General features: G+C 34.4%; 2 protein-coding genes across 2 annotated transcripts; one reads left to right on the forward strand and one right to left on the reverse strand.

The window, feature by feature from the left end:
- The first annotated feature begins 290 nt into the window (after window positions 1-290).
- On the forward strand, window positions 291-806 carry LOC138348060 (uncharacterized). The gene has a single exon (XM_069296667.1). The coding sequence runs from the start codon at window positions 291-293 to the stop codon at window positions 804-806; it is 516 nt and encodes a 171-aa protein (XP_069152768.1).
- A 13,845-nt stretch (window positions 807-14,651) lies between these two features.
- On the reverse strand, window positions 14,652-15,464 carry LOC138348061 (uncharacterized). Its single transcript, XM_069296668.1, has 2 exons — window positions 15,165-15,464; window positions 14,652-15,092 (listed from the first exon to the last, which is right to left on the reverse strand). The coding sequence occupies exons 1-2, from the start codon at window positions 15,462-15,464 to the stop codon at window positions 14,652-14,654; spliced, it is 741 nt and encodes a 246-aa protein (XP_069152769.1).
- Between the last annotated feature and the right edge of the window lie 5,156 nt (window positions 15,465-20,620).

The raw sequence follows: 20,620 nt of genomic DNA on the forward strand, positions 1-20,620 counted from the left end.
CAAAAACTTTTTCTCACATTTGTGTAACTGGTTTTACTTTTTCTTGCAAAGATTAGTGAAATAGTTGTAAAAATATTGTGAGATAGGTCGTGGTTTTACTCCCTTAAGCAAGGAGGTTTCAACGTAAAATTGTTGTGCTGTTAAATTGCATTTACTTTCTGTTCATACTTGTTTGTTGGTCAACGGACGTGGTCCATTGACTGATAAGTGGACACATATATTCTAACAAGTGGTATAAGAGCGGACACTTTCTATCTGGATAACATCAAGAAAGTGATATCTGTTCTAGGATGGCTGCTCCACTTAATCTAGAAGAAGGTCAATCTTCAACCAGACCTCCTCGTTTAAATGGGAACTTCTATAGTTTGTGGAAAGTTAGAATGCATGATTTTCTCATGGCTGAAGACAATGAGATATGGGAAATTGTCTTAGATGGACCATTTATTCCAATGATTCAAGAAAAGAATGGAGAAAAAACTAGGCTTGTTCCAAAGCCTAGGCAAAAATATGATGAAGCTGATAAGAAGAAGATTGAAAAAGGTTACAAGGCAAAGACTCTTCTTGTTTGTGGGATAGGACCAAATGAGTTCAATCGTGTCTCAGCCTATGAGTCTGCAAAAGAAATTTGGGACTACTTAAAAACAACTCACGAGGGAATTGAACAAGTAAAAGAGTCAAAGATTGATATGTTCACTTCTTCGTATGAAATATTCAAGATGAAAGAAGCAGAAACCATTCATGAGATGTTCACTAATTTTCCTCCATTACCAATGTGTTTAGAAGCCTTGGAGAACCTATCAGCATGAGCAAGCAAGTTAGGAAAGTGCTTCGAATCCTTCCAAAGTCTTGGGAAAGCAAGGTTGATGCCATTACTGAAGCAAAAGATTTGAAACTGCTGAGAATGGATGCTCTCATTGGAAATCTTAAGACTCGTGAGATGAATCGAAATCATGATCTGTCAAAGAAGGAAGTCAAAAAGAATAAGTCCTTGATGCTAAAATACAAATCTGAGGAAGACTCCAATGATGATGATATGGCTTATCTCATCAATAGATTTAAAAAATTGTGAGAAAGAAAGGTTTTCAAAGGGGAGCAAATAGTCCTCGAACTGCCACTCAAAATGATACATGTTACAAGTGCGGAAAAGATGGGCACTTTATAAAAGATTGTCCCTTACTCAAGACTGAAAATAAGGAATATCAAAAACCAAGAGGTGATAAAGAGAAGAGAAGGGACCTGGTACTCAATAAAAATGATCGTAAAGCTACTGCTGACTATGTGGTAAAAAAGGCTCTTGCTGCATGGGGAGACTCTTCAAGTGACTCAGAAGATCCTGATGAACCAAAAGATGTGTCAATGGTGGTGGTTCATGAAGAGCAAACCATATTCAATGAATTGTTTTCATTCATGGCTCATTCATAAAATGACGAAGAAGAGGACAAGGTAACTTTTCTTGATATGAAACATGAACTGAATAATTATTCTCTTAAAAAATTGATAACACTAGCAAATGTTATGATTGATTCAGTAATTGAGTTAACCTCTGAAAGAGACATTATGAATGCTAAGCTTGACAGTTTAACTGGAAATAAAGTTAAATTGGAAGAGAAAATGTTGAAAATGGAAGATAAAATGGCTTCTCTAGAGTCTAACAATACTAAACTTAAAAAATAGTTGTCTCAGATAAATGATGAAGATGAAAAGCTAAATGGAAGGTCAATTGGTTTACAAGTTGAAACTGAAGAAAAACTGAAAACTACTGCAAAAAATCTGGGGTTGGCCATGGAGAAGAGCAACAACTTAGAAAAGGATATTGTAAAACTTAAGGAAGATCATGAAAAATCTCTGAAGTGGACAAAATCTTCTAAGTTGCTGTCAAGTGTAACAAATCAGAGCAATTTCAATAAGAAGGGTCTAGGAAGTTTGAATATTACTCCTCCCTTGAATCCTCACAGCAAGTATGTTTTTGTGTCTGACAATCTGATTTGTCTTCACTGTGGTAGAAATGGGCATCTAAAGGAAGAGTGTACTGGCTGGAGAAAGTATCATGAAAGACTCTTTAATTATACAGAAAAGCAAAGAGTATCAAAAGAGAGACGTGGTCCCCCAAAACAAGTTTCAACTAAAAGATTTTCAAAGAAAATATCTGTTACTGCTCCAAAGTCTTTTGTTAAAAAGATTCAAAAACTACCCCATTGAACTAGAAACAATCTGATCACTCCATTGTCTGCCTTCTGGGAACTCAAATTTAAATGGGTTCCCAAGCCTAACAATTGATTCTTGTTGCAGGTGAGTGAGAGGAGCAGCAGTCAATGTTGGTATATTGGACAGCGGATGCTCTAAACATATGACTGGTGACATCAAAAATTTCCTCTCACTCAAGACACTTCAAGTAGGAGGTGTCTCTTTTGGTGATGGAAAGAAGGGGTACATTTTGGGAGTTGGTAAAGTGGGAAAGTCTCTTGAAGAATCAATTGATAATGTATATCATGTTGGTAGTTTGAAGTACAGTCTTCTTAGTGTATCTCAAATTTGTGACAAGGGAAATGAAGTCAAGTTTACTTTTGAGAAGTGCACTGTAGTTAATCTATCCTCAAAGAAAGTGACTCTTACTGCCTTTAAAAGTAAAGACATGTATGTCGCTAACTTGGAAACGTCTCATAGACATGATCTGATATGTCTTAGTGCTCAAAATGAGAATGCTGATATTTGGCATCAAAGACTAGGGCATGTTAGCTCATCTTTATTGAATAAACTGATTTCTAAGGACCTGGTCCTAGGTTTTCCAAAGTTAAAGTTTTGTGAAAACAAAATATGTCAAGCGTGTGTCAAAGGAAAACAAATCAGATCATTTTTCGAGCCAAAGAAGCAAGTAACATCATCAAGAGTACTGGAGCTGATACACATGAACATATGTGGACCTTTTAAGGTTCAAAGCAGAAATGGTAAGAAATACATTCTGGTGATAGTTGATGATTACTCAAGGTACACATGGAAAAGATTCTTAAGATCAAAAGCAGAGACACCTAAAGAATTAGTGGTGTTCTTCAAAATGATTCAAACAAAATGGAATCAAGTGATTGTTGGAATTAGATCTTATCATGGAACTGAGTTTGAAACTCAAAACTTGATCAATTTTTCATGGAGAATGGTGTTAGTCATAATTTTTCTGCTCGAAGAACTCCTCAACAAAATGGAGTAGTTGAAAGAAAAGCAGAACCTTGGCTGAACCATGATTATTGAGTAAAATCTTCCTCAAAGATTCTAGGCTGAAGCTGTCAACACAGCATGCCATGTTACTAAAAGGTGTTTGATAAGGTCTGTATTAAATAAGACTCCCTATGAGTTGCTTAATAACAGAAAACTTATGTTGAGTTTTCCTAGGGCTTTTGGCTTTAAATATTTTGTGCTAAACAATGGAAAAGATGATCTGGGAAAATTTGATCCTAGAAGTGATGAAGGAGTGTTTATTGGATACTCTTCATCAAGTAAAGCATGCAGAATTTTCAACAAAAGAACTCAATGTATTGAAGAAAGCATTCATGTTGGGTTTGATGAAGATTGAAATTTGAAAAGAGATGCATCAAATGATGAAGATGAGTTGATTAAGTTGTTCAATTCACAGAAAATTGAAGGAAGTGAAGCTAGTGCAAATGATCAGTTGAGGAATAACAATGATAATATAATCATAGTCTATTTGAAAAGACTGATGAAGTTGAAAAGTGTGATGAGGGATCTGTACTACTCTGAATTCCAGTCAAAGTACCTCAAACTCACCAGAAAATGATGAGCTCATTGAATAAGAAGAACATGCTGAGAGCTGAACCAGTCTGCCTTGAGACTAGGATGGAAACATAGTTAATCACATCCTCTTGATAATCTTATTTCTCCTTTGAATTCTGGAATTCAAACTAGATCAAAAACAAGGAATCTAGTTTCATTCTCAGCATTCATATCATCTATTAAACCTAAGAATGTGAAAGAGGCATTAGATGATGCAGACTGGATCAACTCAATGAAAGAAGAACTTCACCAGTTTGAAAGAAGCAAGGTATGATACCTGGTTCCTCGACCTGTTGGCAAAATAGTGGTAGGAACCAGATGGATTTTCAGAATCAAGCTTGATGAAAAAGGCGTGATTACTAGAAACAAATCCTGATTAGTTGTTCAAGCATACAATCATGAAGAAGGAATAGACTATGATGAAACTTTTGCACCTGTTGCAAGGACGGAGGCCATCAGAATTCTAATAGTTTTTACTGCATTCATGGGGTTCAAGCTGTATCAAATGGATGTCAAAAGTGTGTTTCTGAATGGAGACCTGAAAGAGGAGGTGTTTGTTACACAACTTTTTGTGTTTGAAGATGCTGAGCTACCAGATCATGTGTTCAGATTGAGTAAGGCTCTGTATGACTTGAAACAAGCTCCTAGAGTATGGCATGAAAGGCTGTCAAAGTTTCTATTGAAGAATGAGTTCAAAAGAGTAAAAATATACAATATCGTGTTCTTATTAAAAAGAGAACATGAATTCGTTATTATTCAAGTTTATGTGGATGATATAATTTTTGGAGCCACTTCAGAACATTTGTGTGAAGAATTCTCATCATTAATGGGAAAGGAATTTGAGATGCGCATGATGGGTGAATTGACATTCTTCCTTGGTCTACAAATCAAGCAATCATCAAATGGAATCTCAATCAGTCAGGAGAAGTACATTAAGGAGTTGTTGAAGAAATTCAATATGTTTGATTCAAAACCTATTGATACTCATATGGGAACAAACTCCAAGCCTATAGTATATGAATCTGATTCTGTTGTGAATCAAATCATGTATAGGGGAATAATTGGGTCCTTGTTGTATTTGACTGCTAGCAGACCTGATATTGTTTACAGTGTTGGAATGTGTGCTAGATTTCAGGTGTGTCCTCGTAATTCACATCGAAAGGCTACAAAACGTCTTATAAGATACTTGAAGCAGACAGGGGACTTGGTCCTCTTCTATCCAGCTAGTGACACTTTTGATCTTGTTTGTTTTGCATATGCTTATTTTGCTGGTTACCAAGTTGACAGGAAGAGTACTTCTGGAATGGCTCATTTCCTTGGATCTTCACTCATTTCTTGGGGAACTAATAAACAGAATTATGTAGATCTTTCGACAGCTGAAGCTTAATATGTAGCAATTGTTGCATGTTGTTCACAGTTGTTATGTATCAAGAAACATTTGGAGGATTTTGGTATAATCAGCAAAGTTATCCCTCTTATGTGTGACAATAATAGTGCAGTTAGTATGTGAAAGAATCTAGTTCAATATAAGAGAACCAAGTACATTGATGTTAGACATCATTTTTTGAGAGACAATGTTGAAAAAGGGAATCTTGTGCTTACATATTGTCCAACAGGGGACAAAATACAAATATCCTTACCAAGGCTCTCAGCAAAGATCAATTTGAAAGTAATAGGTTGAAGTTGGGCATGATGACCTCTAACTGATTTCCAGAGTTTCATAAGTTTAATTCCTTTGATGGCTAAACTTGCAGTACATGTATCCTTTGTGTCAATAATTTATTATATGGATTAGATCATTTTGGTACCTATTGTAGGTATATATTCAGTAAGGACTAGCTAAGCAAAGACATGGCTAGAACAGTTGAGGAATGATGATAAAGTTGTGTTATAGGACCTGGTCCCAGTCAAGGTTAGCATTTGTAAATTAATTTTAAACTGAAAAAAATAATTGTTGATAAAGCCACGTGTCAGTCATCGGTCATTCTGACCGTTAGTCCCATCGCTTATTCTTCAAGTGACACATCAAATCAAGGACCTGGCACTGTTTCAAATCCTTTTTAAACCCTCATTCTTTTTGTTTAATTCTTCATCTGTCTCTTAACATTCCTCACTCTAAAAGAAAAAATAAAGAAGTGAAAAGACGAAATCTAGTTTTATTCATTTTCTCTTTGTCTTCGAAAAGCTGTCTTTTTTCTTCTTCTGGTAAAGATGTCTGATTCTTCTTCAACCTCTAAGCAAATGCTCACTGGTCTTAGTGAGATATATCCTATTGCATTTTACTCTCTTTCAGCAGTAGATTCTAGATCTAATGTTCCTTCAAGTTCTCACCACGATATTTCTGAAAATTGATTTCATTCCATAGATCTGAACACCTCTAGCGTCCCTATTAGACCTGGTCCTTACCATGAGATGCTGTCAGAAACTCTATTTGAAAGAGATTTTCCAAGAAACAAATCTTCTGAGTCAAACATTTTGGATGCAATTAAAGAGCTGGTAATCAAAAGTCTTGCAATGATGAGAGAAGAAGCCAGGGCAGAACAAAATGAACCTTTTCAAGGTGTAGAGGTAAGAGAGACTCAACCCATTTTTTATGAAACTCCATATTTTAGGAGGTATCCATCTTCTAACTTCTCTGATTCTGAAAGTGATGATGAACCCATCGAATGGAAGGTTGAAAGGAGGGATGTTGGAATATCAAGAAAAGGGAAAGAAAAGGTAGTGGAAGAGGTTCCTAGAAGAAGACCTACTACTAGGTCTGATGCTAGGAAGTTGCTGGCTGATGCTTTGAAGGCTAGTGCAAGACCTACGGCTGAATTCAGGAGTGCCAGAACATCCTGAATCTGGTGTCGTAGAGTTGTCTGCTGAAGAGATTGAAAAGAAGCACAAGAACAAAAAGTCAGGAAAAACAAAGTCAAGGGGTTCAAAAAGGGTTGAGAAAGAAAAATCAACAAAGGAAAGTTCTAAAGGAAAACGGAAAAGATCACAGGTACTTGGTACCCAACGAAGGGGTGAAGAGGATGTCAACAAACAAGAAATTTTTGACAACTTGAGAAAGTAGTATGTGCTGGCTGGAAGAGTCTTTGACATGGGAATAATCAATCTTAATGGAATGGAATCTCTCTAGTACATGGTAGAAATTCAGTCATGGATGCATCTATTCAACATAAAATCTCTTATTCTTCATGAAGAGGGAGTGCGTGAATTCTACTACAACATTCAATTTAAGGAAGATGTGAGTATCCTTACAAGAGTGAATGATATTGCAGTGCATCTGGACGAGTTTCTGCTGGGCAAAATTCTCAGGGTACCTCGAGAGGGCACCAGGTCTGTGATTGGGAAAACTTGTTCGGTTGAGTTAGCGGTATTGCTATCGAAGCTTCCCACAAAAAACTGTGGTGGGGTCTTTAAGAAAGTTATGAAGAGTGAGTATCAGTTTGTGTTTGAGTTTGTAAACAAAACTCTACTTCCTCGGACTAAGCAGAGGACTTCAACTACTTCTGCTGATTTGTTTGGGATGGAATTGTTGTGCAATTTTGACCTCTGAATCTCCAAGGCTTATGCTTGAGCATATGTACAAGACGTTCATTGAGAGGAAAGGAATACATGGAATGGGATATGGATACTTTCTTACTGAACTATTCCAACACTTTAAAATTCCTCTGAGCGTTGGCAGGGTTGGGACCGTGAAACAAGCTTTCTCAGAGAATACTCTGGTTGAATGTGAGTGTATTGAAGGGAAAGGCAATCCCAAGAGAAAAATGTCTCAAGTCATAGAAGACCAGGACCAACTCAAGCATGAGGTTGAGGAAATAACTATGCGATTGAGTGGAAAAGATGTTGAAATTTCTATACTCAAAGCTGAACTGCTCACTGCACAGGCAGAGGGACCTGGTACTTCTGGTGGTTCAAGACCTGGAAAGGGAAAATGCAGAGATGAGGGCCAAGGTTATTGCCTTGCAAGAAAAGGCAATAAAGGATAATGATGCTGCAAATGATCGACTCGCTCTCATTATTCAGTCCCTTTCTCATCAACCTCCCTCTTCTTAGTCTGTCCCAATCATTTCCTGTGTCTTCCTTGTTTGGCTTGTCTTTGTGTCGTTTGGATTATCAGTTTGCCATTAATGTATGAAATGTTATCTTGGAATGTTATTTATCTTATTCCCCTAGTGTTCTAGCTCTTATCTATTGTGAATGCTTTCCTTTATGTTTGATTGCTATCAAGCTTTGATCTTATCTGGTATTATTGTTGATACTATTGGTTTACTGTATCTTTTTTTTATGATGCCAAAGGGGGAATTAAAACTGATAAGTGGTAGACTTGTTTGTGAGGGGAAATACAGTCAGGGAGAATACAGTCAGAGTGAAAATTTCTTTTCAGGAGGATGGACTAGTAATTCAGGGGGAACTAGTTATGAAGCTGGAGTGGTGCCTGAGTATTGTCTGTCATCATCAAAAAAAGGAAAATGTTATTTGTAGTTTTGATGATATGACAAACTCAGGGACCTTGTAAAGGTACCAGGTTCTCAACATGAGTTTTGATGATGTAACAAACTCTGGGACCTTATAAAGGTACCAGGTTCTTAACTTGAATAGTTTGTTGATTGCCAGCTGGAGAAGGTACAGAAAGTGGGTGCACATTTCCGAACGGCGTCAGAAAAGTCAGACCTCTCCAACCAATGGCAAGACTTTAAGGAAAGGGACTTGTCCATACAAAAGTCACTTTCCTAAACATCATTCCTTAGTTTTTGCAACTTGACAAAGTACTTTCAAGAATACTTGCAAAGGCTATAGAAAATCAAAAGTGAAGAATTTATTCAAACAACAAGTTAAAAACCCAGGAGCATATCGTGTAGTTGTTTAAGAATATATTCTTGTGGTCTTACATTGTAAACTATTCCTAAATATATAAAGGAATAAGTGTGGTGGTGTCGAAATTCTAAGTTGTCTAGAAGTGATAGCTTAGTGGGTAGAATATCTTCTACTCAGGCTTATCAAGTAATAGAGTTATTGCTTGAACGTGCGATTAAAAACTTTTTCTCATATTTGTGTAACTGGTCTTACTTATGCTTGCAAAGATTAGTGAAACAGTTGTGCAAATCTTGTGAGACAGGTCGTGGTTTTACTCCCTTAAGCAAGGTGGTTTCCACGTAAAATTATTGTGTTGTTAAACTGCATTTACTTTATGTTCATACTTGTTTGTGTGTCAAGGGACCTGGTCCATTGACTGATAAGTGAACGCATATATTTTAACACTACGCATGACGGGTTTCAATTATATGTCTATGTTTCCTTTCAGCAAAACCCGTGGTGTACAAATGTTATGCTATTTGTTTTCATTGTTGAAATCTTTTAACAAAAAAAGAGTCATATTTAAATATGACAGCAATTTTTTCTTTTATGACATTGTATTTACTTTGGTCTAGCTTTTAATTAGTTTAATAAATGTGTTAGCAATTTCCATCTTTTATTTGTGACATTGTAATTATTTTGGTTGAGCGTTTAATTAGTTTGATGATTATTATAGCAATTTTCTATTGTTTTTCTTCTTTTTTTTGTGACACTGTATGTATTTAGGCTAGATTTTAATTTTTAACATATTCCACTAATCTAAAGATAATTAACTACTTTTTCTCTTTGTACTTATCACAAATCTTAAAAAAAAACAGAAACTAAAATTCAAATAGAAAACTTAACTTTTAAAAACAACGAACTGTTCATTTAACTTCTACCAATTAACAATTGACACATCACCATTTTTTTGTCTTTAAACTTACTAAGTATAAACAATTTTAAAGCATAAACAGTTTTAAATTCTGAATAACCAAAAAAACAAAAAGAAGACAAACAAACCCTAAGAGACTGAAAAAGAAGACAAATTAATATATACTTTTTCGGTTCTTAAATCATAAAAATTACTTTTTCCGTTTAAAAAAGAATGATTTAATTTGACTTGGAATGGAGTTTAAGAAAAGAAGGAAGACTTTTTAATCTTATGGTTCAAAATTAAAATTATGTCAAATTTATCAAAATATCCCTTAATCTTGTGGTCTTAAACATGTCATGTGAAAAGTTAAAGTTAAAATGTTGTCAAATAAAGAAAAGAGTCAATCTTTTTTAAACAAACTAAGAAATAAATAGGACATTCTTTTTGAAACGGAAGGAGTATCTCCATTTCATAATTTATTGCATTTTCATGTTAAATATTATTGTATGTTGTATATATATTGTCATTTTGCATACATTAATTCGTTTTGATGATGATATATTTTAGTCAAATGTCTTCAATTATTACTGAGTTCGATTCATTCATGTAGTGAGATTGGAAAGTTGTGTGCATAGCGAAAACTTAGTGCATCAGACTGTCTTTTTCTTATATATATATATATATAAATATAAAGCCAGTGTGTAGTACTGAGAACTAAATTTTTTTTCATCTCATTTTACTCTTGGTGGTCACATTTGCATTTCCATAACAAGAAGCACAAAAAGCACCATATTTAGTTAATAGGCACGTCCATTAATGACTAATTTTTCTTTCTTGTGTGAGCGTGATTTTGTAATTGGATATAAAAATCTTTTACTTTGTTGAGTTTTGGTTGTTTTCAAGATTTCTGACATAGATGGTGCATTCAGGCGAAGACAAAAGCAATGTGGTACGTATTAGTGCTTCTTTTTAAAAAAATAGTAATAATCATGGACGTGTTCTATAGTTCCAGCCCCGTCTTAGTGCTGCAGTTTTTATTAATTAAAATTTACTTATCGAAAAATTGAATAACATATGGATGACATAGTTTATGTAATCAGTTAGTTGTTTGATATTTGATTTGCTTATTGTCTGTCCCATATTAGGTAGGGTAATACAGTGTAATGGATCCGGTTCCTTTTTATTTCTCTTCTCTTCATTTTCCCCAAATTCCTATTTGGATTAATGACACATGTCATAGGTTAAAATAAATGGTTAAGATTTAATTTTTCAAAGTAAACCTCTTTAGTTAATAAATATATCATATATCAAGTATCAAAATTATTAAAATCTCACAATCTTAGTAACATATTATTTTCTCTATAAATATAGGTAAAAAAAGTTTTCTTCCTATTATTTCTTTTAAGGTAGGATCCTTTTTTTTCTTTTATATAATATTTTTTTAATCTAATTAGAAGAATAATTAAGTGAATAGAAGTATGACAACTATAATTAACCTACCGTACGTACTGATTCACTATATTCTTAATCTTATTATGAAATTAGAATTAGTTTGTCAAAATAGTTTAATTATCTCTAGGTAATTTATTAATTACGGACCAATATACCTTCAACAAAAGATTACAATAAAAATATATATAAAAGAAAAAAAATACTACGTAAAAGAAATAATAGGAAGAAAACTATTTTGTACCTATATTGATGGACAAAATAATATGTTGATAAGATTGTGACATTATAATAATTTTGATATTTGATATATAATATATTTATTAACTAAATCATGGTTATAGGTTTACTTTGAAAAATTATATCTTAACCATTTATTTTAAGCTATGACATGTGGTGTTAATGCAAATAAAAACTTGGGAAAAATAGAGCGGAAAAATGAAGAGGAGCCGAATCCCATTATAATAGTAATGCATTACAGTATATCATTTTATTTTGATCAAGTAGAATTGTCACTCTTTTTTCGTTTTCTTTTAAGTTCCAACTTCCGGAAATAGTAACATCTTTTATTCATATTTACTGAAAACTTATATTTAAGACGAAAGTGAGCTCATATGTTTTCTTTGTATCTTTTAACAATGATCTCCCTTCCTGTTTATAACTGCATTTTCCTTTGAGAATCCTTTAACTTCTGAATTATTGTCATTTGCAATTCTGTGTACCGACAGTTAGTTTAGGTATATGTAGGTGTGGCAAATAGTTGTATCGGATTGAATTTGAATAGGTTATGGCTTGAGAAAAAATGGCTTAGATTACAATTCATTCAAATATAATATGGGCAAATATGAAATTGGTTAAATATGTTTTGGGCAAAATGGTTCAAACTCATTTAAATAAATTTATCTTTCAAAAAAAAAAAAATACACCCCTCCCCACAAATACCCCTTGTCCCTCACCTTTCACCAACTTACCCTTAAAAAAAAATTTATTTTCAAAAAAGCAAAAACAAAAAAATTACCCCTCCCCCGGGCACCCTGACTCCCCTCCCCGCCCCCCTTCCACCAACTTACCCCTAAAATTATTTTGTTTTCCAAAAATAAAATTTATCCACTCCCCCCGTGCACCACCTACCCTCCACCCCCCTCTCTACCAACCTACCCTCCACCCCCCTCACCTACCTACCCCCCTACCAACCTACCCAACACCCCCCCCTCACCTACCTACGCTCCACCCCTTCTCCACCAACCTACTCCTAAATTTTTTTTTATTTTCCAAAAACAATAGAAATCTGTATTTCAGAAGAAAAAAAATTAACACCACCCGTTGCCTGCCTCTGGATGTGTATTCTCATGTTAACTAATTTTGTTCATAATTTTATGATCTTAAATAGGTTAAAGACCATATTAACCCATTTAAGATAAGGAAAGAACATATGAGTGATTCATTTAACTTAATGTGGGTAAAATAGTTTCATGTCCTTATATGGGTTGAAATTATCACCCAGATATCCGTAGCTACGCAAAAAATGTTGGTTATTGTCACTGTTTTCATAAGCCGCTGATAGAAAAACATGTGGTTTTCAATTATCACTCAACTTTGCTTTAGTTGGTCAATTTTAACTTGATCGTTCTAATGTCGTCTTATAGACATAAGATACTCAAAGAAGATGATATTGTTATTTGTCAAATGCAAGTATGATACGAATGATCCTAAAAGTGCATGTGTAGAAAGATGCTTAAATGTACAAACCAACACACAGGATAATGTCAGAATGGTGAGATTTGCGAAAATCAGGTAAATTGGATGATTCACTTAATTAGTTGAAACATGGGATAATACCCAATTACCCTCCCTAGCCTATACCCAAAATCCCTACGACACACCTTATCTTCAATGAGGTCCTATTACCTCCTCCAACTTTTTTTTAAGTAATATATTACCCCTTGCGTGCCTACGTGGCAAAAACCGTGATTTCACCCATGTAGGGCGCATGAGTGCGGAGTGAGTGCAGAGTGAGTGCAGATTTTGGCTAACAATGGCCAATAAAAATTAGCTACGTGTCAAAGCAATTTGAAAAAAAATTAAAAATAAATTTTATTGTTTCTCTCAAAAGCATCTTATTCCTCTTTTCAAAAAATAACCCATGTTCATGGTTCTTCATTTTTGAAGAAGCTCCATCCATTATCATTCAAGCTCCTTGATTTGAAAAGGTAAAGTAAAATTTAATATATTCTTTACATCTTTTTATGTCGATTATTAATTCTTATTTTTTTTGACAATGTTTATAAAGTTAGGGTTATGAAAAACTTCGAGTTGAATAGGTTGTGTATGGATGAGAACGATTCAATGTTTAACGCGGAAGTGCGATGCAAGCATGGAATCTTACTGCAAATGCAGACGTCTTGGTCAAATCGCAATCCCGGAAGACGATTTTGGTCTTGTCCTCAGTATGAGGCCATAAACTGTAACTTCTTTAGATGGAGAGACACGGAGAGAGTTGATGAAAGATCTCGTTTTATTATTCCTAAATTGGTGAAAAGGATTAACGAGTTAGAAAAAAATTATGAGCGTGTGAAGATGCAACTGGAACAGCTTGATAATTCCAACATTGAACAGTCAAAACTAGAGAAAATTCCTTTGGATGAAGGTGAAAGTCTTTGAAATCGTTGTGAAAATCTGAACATCAATTTAAAGGAAAAGGTTGACAACGTAAAAGAAATGGGTGAATTGAAAGACAAGAAGAAGATGAAAGGGATGAAAATGAAGAAAACAAATAAAGGCTGTTGTTTTGGCAAATTCCTTTGTTGTCTGATTATTTGGTTTGTTGTTGTATTTGTTAGTTTTCTAACCCAAGTTGGTAGGTATAAGAATCATATGAAATTGCCATAATTTTGTGTGGTACTACAAAACCTTTATTTGCTCTATTGTAATGTAAAATTGAATTTTTTTGTGTTTGAAACTGTCTTAATTCTCTATTTGCCATGTTTATATGCTTGTGTTGGAAGTTGTAATATGAAGTAAAGCAACAGGTATTAATCATTCTTGAGAGAAAATTGTAAGTACAAAGTTGATTGTAAAAATGCCGAGAATTAGTCACAGTGCATAGGTGCCCAGAATTTCATTGCTTAAGAGCAATTTTCAGTACAAAATCTAAATGTGCCCAAAACTATACAAGTCACAACACATAAGCAAAACAAAGTTTTCACATTGCATAAGTACCCGTAATTTCAGTACTATAACAATAAATAGGAATATTTAGTTTTCCTTCAAACATGAAAAAAAATAGTACTTATAGTGGCCACCAAGAAACTACTGATAAAACACCATTGATATCAACATTATAGTTTCCATGGGTGTTGAGCTTGTGAAGAGGAGGAAACAATTGTGTTTGAAAGCCTTGATTGATCTCTAATCTGCTGGAGCCTTCTAGTTGTGATTGCCTCATTTCCTTTCCACTTCAATCCGCTTGTCGGTTTGAAACCAACATCCCCAGTTACAAAACTTGATCTCAAAACTCTCTTTGGTTTGGCTAATATTGTGCTACTTGGCAGTCCAGGCTACAAAATTTTTACAGAACTAAGATTATTAGAGAATAAATGTGCAAGTTATTAGAGAACAAACAATACAAATTCATCGCAATACTTGCATTGAAAGTTTTGAAACCATTTTTAGTTTGAAACACACCCATACCAGTGACTCTTGGCCTTTTAAATTAAGTTGTGTTTTCAACACCCTTTTCTTTCCTTGTACTAGCAGTTTCCTTTGGTGCAACATTTGTGTTCTGGTCTACACTCTGTGTTGTACTACCTTGAGAACATGTAAACCAATTTTCAAGTGGATGATTACTACCTCTTCCTGCACTTCCCAATCCCCTACCCCTTCCTCTACCACTCCTGGATCTTGATAATACTCCAACACCATTTACACTTGCACATTCTTTATGTGTTGGTGTTCTTGATGTTGTAGGAGGTGCAGTGGTTCTAGGAGAGGCCCTTGATGCACTTGAACTTGCTCTAGCTCTTGTTGTTCTTGAAGTTGTTGGAGGTGCAATAATTGTAGGTGAATCCCCTGTTGCACTTGCATTTGCACTTGTGTTTTTAGTTCTGCCTCTCCCCGTTTTGGCAACAGGCTCACTCTCAATATTTGTTGATTTCTAATTACCAAAAAAATAGTATATTAGTAAGTTGATTACACTTTAAAAGTAAGTGACGAAATAGTAATGGACCTTTGGTCTTCCCCTTCCTTTTTTTGAACTTGATGGTTCTTCAACATTTGAAGTAGGGGTAGCTCTGTGTTCCCCGGCAGTAGAATCAACTCCATCACTGCTTCGTAAATGACAACTTCTTTTATTGTGACCTTTAACATGGCAAAGACTACATGTCATAGTTAGTCCTGTTTTAGATAATTTACCAGACACCTTCTTTTCACCAACCTCTTTCCTTCTCAACTTTCTAGGTCTGCCTGGCATATGTTTTATCACTGGTGGATCAACAAGAGGATTTTTTGATTCTGGCCACATTGGCATGTTATTCATATGTTGTATGAAATGTGAGTAAGTCATCAAGTACCTCTCTTTAGAGTAGCATGGATGAATGAAATCGTGTGGGTCATATTGTTTATGCAACATTGCAGCTAAGGCATGTGCACATGGTATACCCTTCAACATCCAAAACCTCATATCCAGTTACTCCATTAAACTCAATGTTACATGTCGTTAACTTATCAATATTTTGTTCTAATACTTTCATTGCCATTGGAGAGAAATTGCTTATCCAAGAGTTTGGAAATTCACTTAACCTAGCTAACCTATTCATGACCTTAATTCTTATCTCTTTCAGCATAGAAATAATGGTTTTATGCCTTGCAGACAAAATCCAAGCATTAAAGCTTTCACACATATTATTATCTATTGCATCAGACTTGACTTCACAATTAAAATACACCTTACACCAATATTCGTTATCATAGTAAATTAGGTCATCCACTATACATGTACCTCCAGTACCTAATTTAGACAACTCGTGCAGATTTTCTCTGAATTCAACTTCAAAAGTACTTCTAGCACACTTCTAGAACTGATTCTTCCTTTGCAGCCCTCTCCAATTCTTTGACCAATTTGCTAGTATATGCCTAGCACACCTTTTTTCCTCACAAGCTGGCAACAACTCCTTTATAGCTATATCCAGTCCCTACAAGTTACAACAAACATTAGATAATTAAGTTTAAAAAAGGGATAAATCAACTAGTAATTTAAAACAAGTTTACCTTTTGCATGTCTGACATAATTGTGAAGCTTGTTCCATCTCATAATCTAAACCAACTCCAAGTGTTTGTGTTCTCATTTTCAACTACAGCCCAAGCAAGTGGAAGCATTTTATTATTGCCATCTTTAGCCACTGCAATAAGTAATTGACCCCAGCAAACAATCTTCAAGAAACAACCATCCAGACCAATACATTTTCTAGCTGACATAAATGCCATCTTGAGTGCAGCAAAACAAATGTAAAATGCCTCAAATACTGGCCTACCAGATTCATTAGCTTCTCCTAGCTTCACCACACAAGTACTCCCAGGATTAGTCCTCAGCAACTCATCCTTATAATCAAGAATTCTCTCAAATTCCTTAACATAATCACCCATAAGTTCATTCAAAATTTTAGCTCTTGCTCTTCTAGTTGTGGTCTTACCAAAATGCACATTATACTTCTTACGGATTAACTCTTGCAGCTTGAACACTCTGATATTTGGTTGTTCAATAACTTTCTTTTTAAAAATAGTAGCAATGAATCTAGAGTTGCACAAATAATTCCTAGTAGCCTTTTGACATTAATGGACTGACATGTAAGTTTTAATAACAAAGTTATTAGTCTTCTTGTCCAAACTTGCATATAACAACCATTTGCAATTTACCTTGTAACATCTCACCCTTACTCTATTTGACTCATTCACACACTTTTCAATCTGAACCCCTCTCTGAATTTCATACTTAGTGACTGTCAATCTAAACTCTTTTACACTTTCAAAAACCATACCCAATTGCCAAACAATCTTCTTAATATTGGGAAATCTGACTCTCTCTATGGTATGTTTTTTCCTTTTTGTATTAGGCCGTTTCAACTTCAATTTTCACCTTCCTCTAGACAACTATCATCTGTGTCAGTTTCAAAACTACAAGCATCAGAACTTGCATAATATGGTTCATCACCCCCCAACCTTCCTTCTAAAGTACATCTATTGATAGCTGCCTCATCAAACCTAAGATCTGCTCTAACATTACCACATGCTACTTCTTCAGTATCTGCAGGAATTTTTTCCCTTCTTTTTTTCCTCCTCAGAAAAGATCTTTTCTCAGCCCTCAGTTGAATTAACTCCTCATAAACATCACTTCCATATTGATCATCTTCAAGTATTTCACTATCTTCAGAATCATCATTATCTTCAGTTGACTCATCAGATTTTTTTACAGAGTATTCACTATCTTCAGAATCTCATGGATCACTATTTAGAGCTGTTGGGTTTGAAGTAGAAGGATTATTTGAGGTAGTATTTATAGTTATATCTACCCCATTATAAGCAGCCTCACCTACTTGATTATATCCACTAGCCTCAGTGGTCCCAAATTTATTAAAAGTTGCACCAGAATCCTCACCAGGCATGTGGATATATACTTTCAAAACAGAACCACTTTGCAAACAATTACACATTGCTAAGAGAATATCATCATTGTCAATATCCCCTAAAATGCAACTATTAGGTGGCCGTACACTAAATTTACAATTTGGACTATACCCTAGTTCTTTAATATTGTCCTTAATCTCAAAGTATGATATTGTATCCACATCAATATCATAATATTCACTCACTAACCCACCCACATATCTTGCTTTATCACCTTCATACAACAAGGCCCCACCATGATAAAACTTTAAAGTAATGAATGTAAACCCACTCATACCTATATGCATAAACGTAACAATAATTAAGTAAAAGTTGCTAATAGAATATAATAATTGACTAAGAAAACACATACCCAAATAGTTATAAAAACAAATCAAGTTGAAGAAAACACATACCCATCCCCACACATACAGAACACAATACCACACATAAATAATACAATACACGACATATCTTTATCTTCTTACAATTAGGTATGTAACCCCACACAGACAGAACACAACACCCAACATATATTTTCTTCTTAGGATAATGTTATTTAACTTTAACCCCACACCCACACAGACACAACACAATACCCAACATGAAGTTACTTTATTGTAACCCGAAATATAAGACAGCACAGAAAAACACCTAACTCGTCTTTATCTTCTTGCATGTTTCATATTATAACAACATAACTCACACAACTATAATACCACCCAACCAACCCACACTCAAAACACGTTTCATATAAATGTATGAATAACAAGTTACATACACCCATAACAAGAAAGGTGACAGTATGAATATATGAATAACATCAACCCTAAAAGTAAGAAATTTGATATCTAACAGAACCACAACATAAACCCTAAAAGTTATATTTCACTCAAAATCGAAATCAATATTTAACATATCATAACCCCTACAAAATCTAAGCATAACCACTACAAAATCTAAGCATAACAACGAAAAACAAAATAAATGAAGAAAAAACTAACCTTTCAACTCAACTTAGTCACGATTCTTGTTGAATGAAATCGACCCACGTCCCACATTTTCACGATTGAAATTGATCCACACACTGCAACCAAAAATTAACTCCCAAAATCCAACAACGAAAATCAAATTTCGGTTGAAAATCTAATTTCTAACCTTTGAAATCACACATGCAACACTTTGCCTCTTTCTACTTCATCTACTTTTTGGTAAAATGAATTTGGAAAAGAGTAAACGCCAGACTTGGGAAGTGTAAAGTCACTTTATCGAAAGCTGAAAAAGTGGGTCCCGGCGTGTGTTCAACAAACAAATCGACCTTGCAGATTATTTTTGCCACGTAGGCACGCAAGGGGTAATATATTACTTAAAAAAAATTGGAGAGGGTAATAGGACCTCATCAAAGATAAGGTGTGTCGTAGGGATTTTGGGTATAGGCTAGGGGGGTAATTGAGTATTATCCCTTGAAACATTTATGTATTGTTTCTCTTTATTAGTATATATATACTTTCAAAATGGTCTTACCGATTTATAAACATACAACAGATATTCCAGAAACATGAATATGCAAAAACTAAGTTATATAATCAGGACTAACGGACATGGTTGGGGTATTTCAGCCGATGATAATATAAAGGTAATTATGTATATACTATAATATAGTTAATTGTATTTTTTAAAACTCTTTACATTATCAGTCAGGACAGTTCATCATTGAATAATGCGGAGAAGTGATTTCATCTGAAGCAGCAAAAGAACGGTCTCATCTTAATGAAGCTCATGGTAAGTTATCGACATTAGAGATGGTTGTCAATAGTTTCAGTAGATGCTTATTATGTCGTTGTCTGTACAAGGAAGGGAAATTTTGCAATATTCCTAAATCATTCATAATAAGTGTTGAATCAATGATTGTCAATTTGATGAAAAGTGAAATAATTAAGATAGATATGTTGGTCAGTCTGTGGCACATTATGATGGTTAATTGGTGTCGATTGATACTATATGTTGTTGAATTTCCCAGTCGACCAAATTGTGAAAAGAGGAAGTGGACTGTTTTAGGGGAAACAACATTAGAAATATTTGTATTGAAGAATATACCTCTTGGAAAGGAGCTCACAATTAATTATTATTTTGAGTGGTACGCGGGTGCAACTGTTCGTTGTCTATGTGGAGGTGCAAAATGTTGTATCTTTTTGGTTGCCAAGTCTCAAAGTTTCATGGTAACTTAAGTTTCTTATGATACAACAAACAAGGGGGAGAAAAGTGATTCCTATTGGCATATGCTTTTTTCTGTTTTCCAAAACAGAATAGATGCTTCTAAATTTTGTATGAGTCTGTGAATCTCATTTCTTATTCTTTACTGCTGTTTTTATTTCGCTCTCAGTTTTTGGTCAACTTTAGTTATTTAGTTGCTACAAGAAATTGTTAAAAAGAAATAGTAATTGGAGTTGAAAATAAAAGATTTGGTGATTGGCAAATTGGTAAAATTTGTAATCATTTTTGACTTTGCTATATTTACCATTTTTGACTTTGCTATACAACAAAAATGCTCATTCTATAAATAGAGCATTTTTGCTCATTTATAAAACACACAAAATTAGAGAGAGAAAACATTTTGACAGCAAAGTGAGGTATTCCATAGACTATACAACAAAAATAATCTATGAAGAAAAATAGGGGTATTTTAGTAAGGTGTAAACCGAAAGAGTGTTGTTCCTTTTGAGTGTTTAGTAATCACTTTGACTATTGTATTCGTGACTACACAGTGTCAAATTCCTTACTATAGTAATATCAGTTTCTCCTCTTGGCCCGTGATTTTTTCTCTTTTTCAGAAGTATTTCCACGTAAAATTTTTGGTGTTGTTATTTTCCCATTTTGTTTCCATTACTTTTACCTTATATATTTTTGTGTTTATCCGTGTTTTCCCAACAAGGAGTACAATCATGTCTGGAAAGAGGGGAATGACACTCAACTTTATTTGCTATAGTTTGTACTCAACTAGAGCCATGATGTCTCGGGTTAGTC

The sequence above is a fragment of the Solanum lycopersicum genome, chromosome 4 (genome assembly GCF_036512215.1).
Source record: "Solanum lycopersicum chromosome 4, SLM_r2.1".
Taxonomy (NCBI): Eukaryota; Viridiplantae; Streptophyta; class Magnoliopsida; order Solanales; family Solanaceae; genus Solanum; species Solanum lycopersicum.

Excerpts from the sequence above, each read along its gene's own strand:
- LOC138348061 (XM_069296668.1), bottom strand. The coding sequence starts at position 15,464 with ATGCCAATGTGGCCAGAATCAAAAAATCCTCTTGTTGATCCACCAGTG. Across the intron at positions 15,093-15,164 it reads AAGGAAGGGGAAGACCAAAG|AAATCAACAAATATTGAGAG; the intron begins GTCCATTACTAT and ends TTTGGTAATTAG.
- LOC138348060 (XM_069296667.1), top strand. The coding sequence starts at position 291 with ATGGCTGCTCCACTTAATCTAGAAGAAGGTCAATCTTCAACCAGACCT.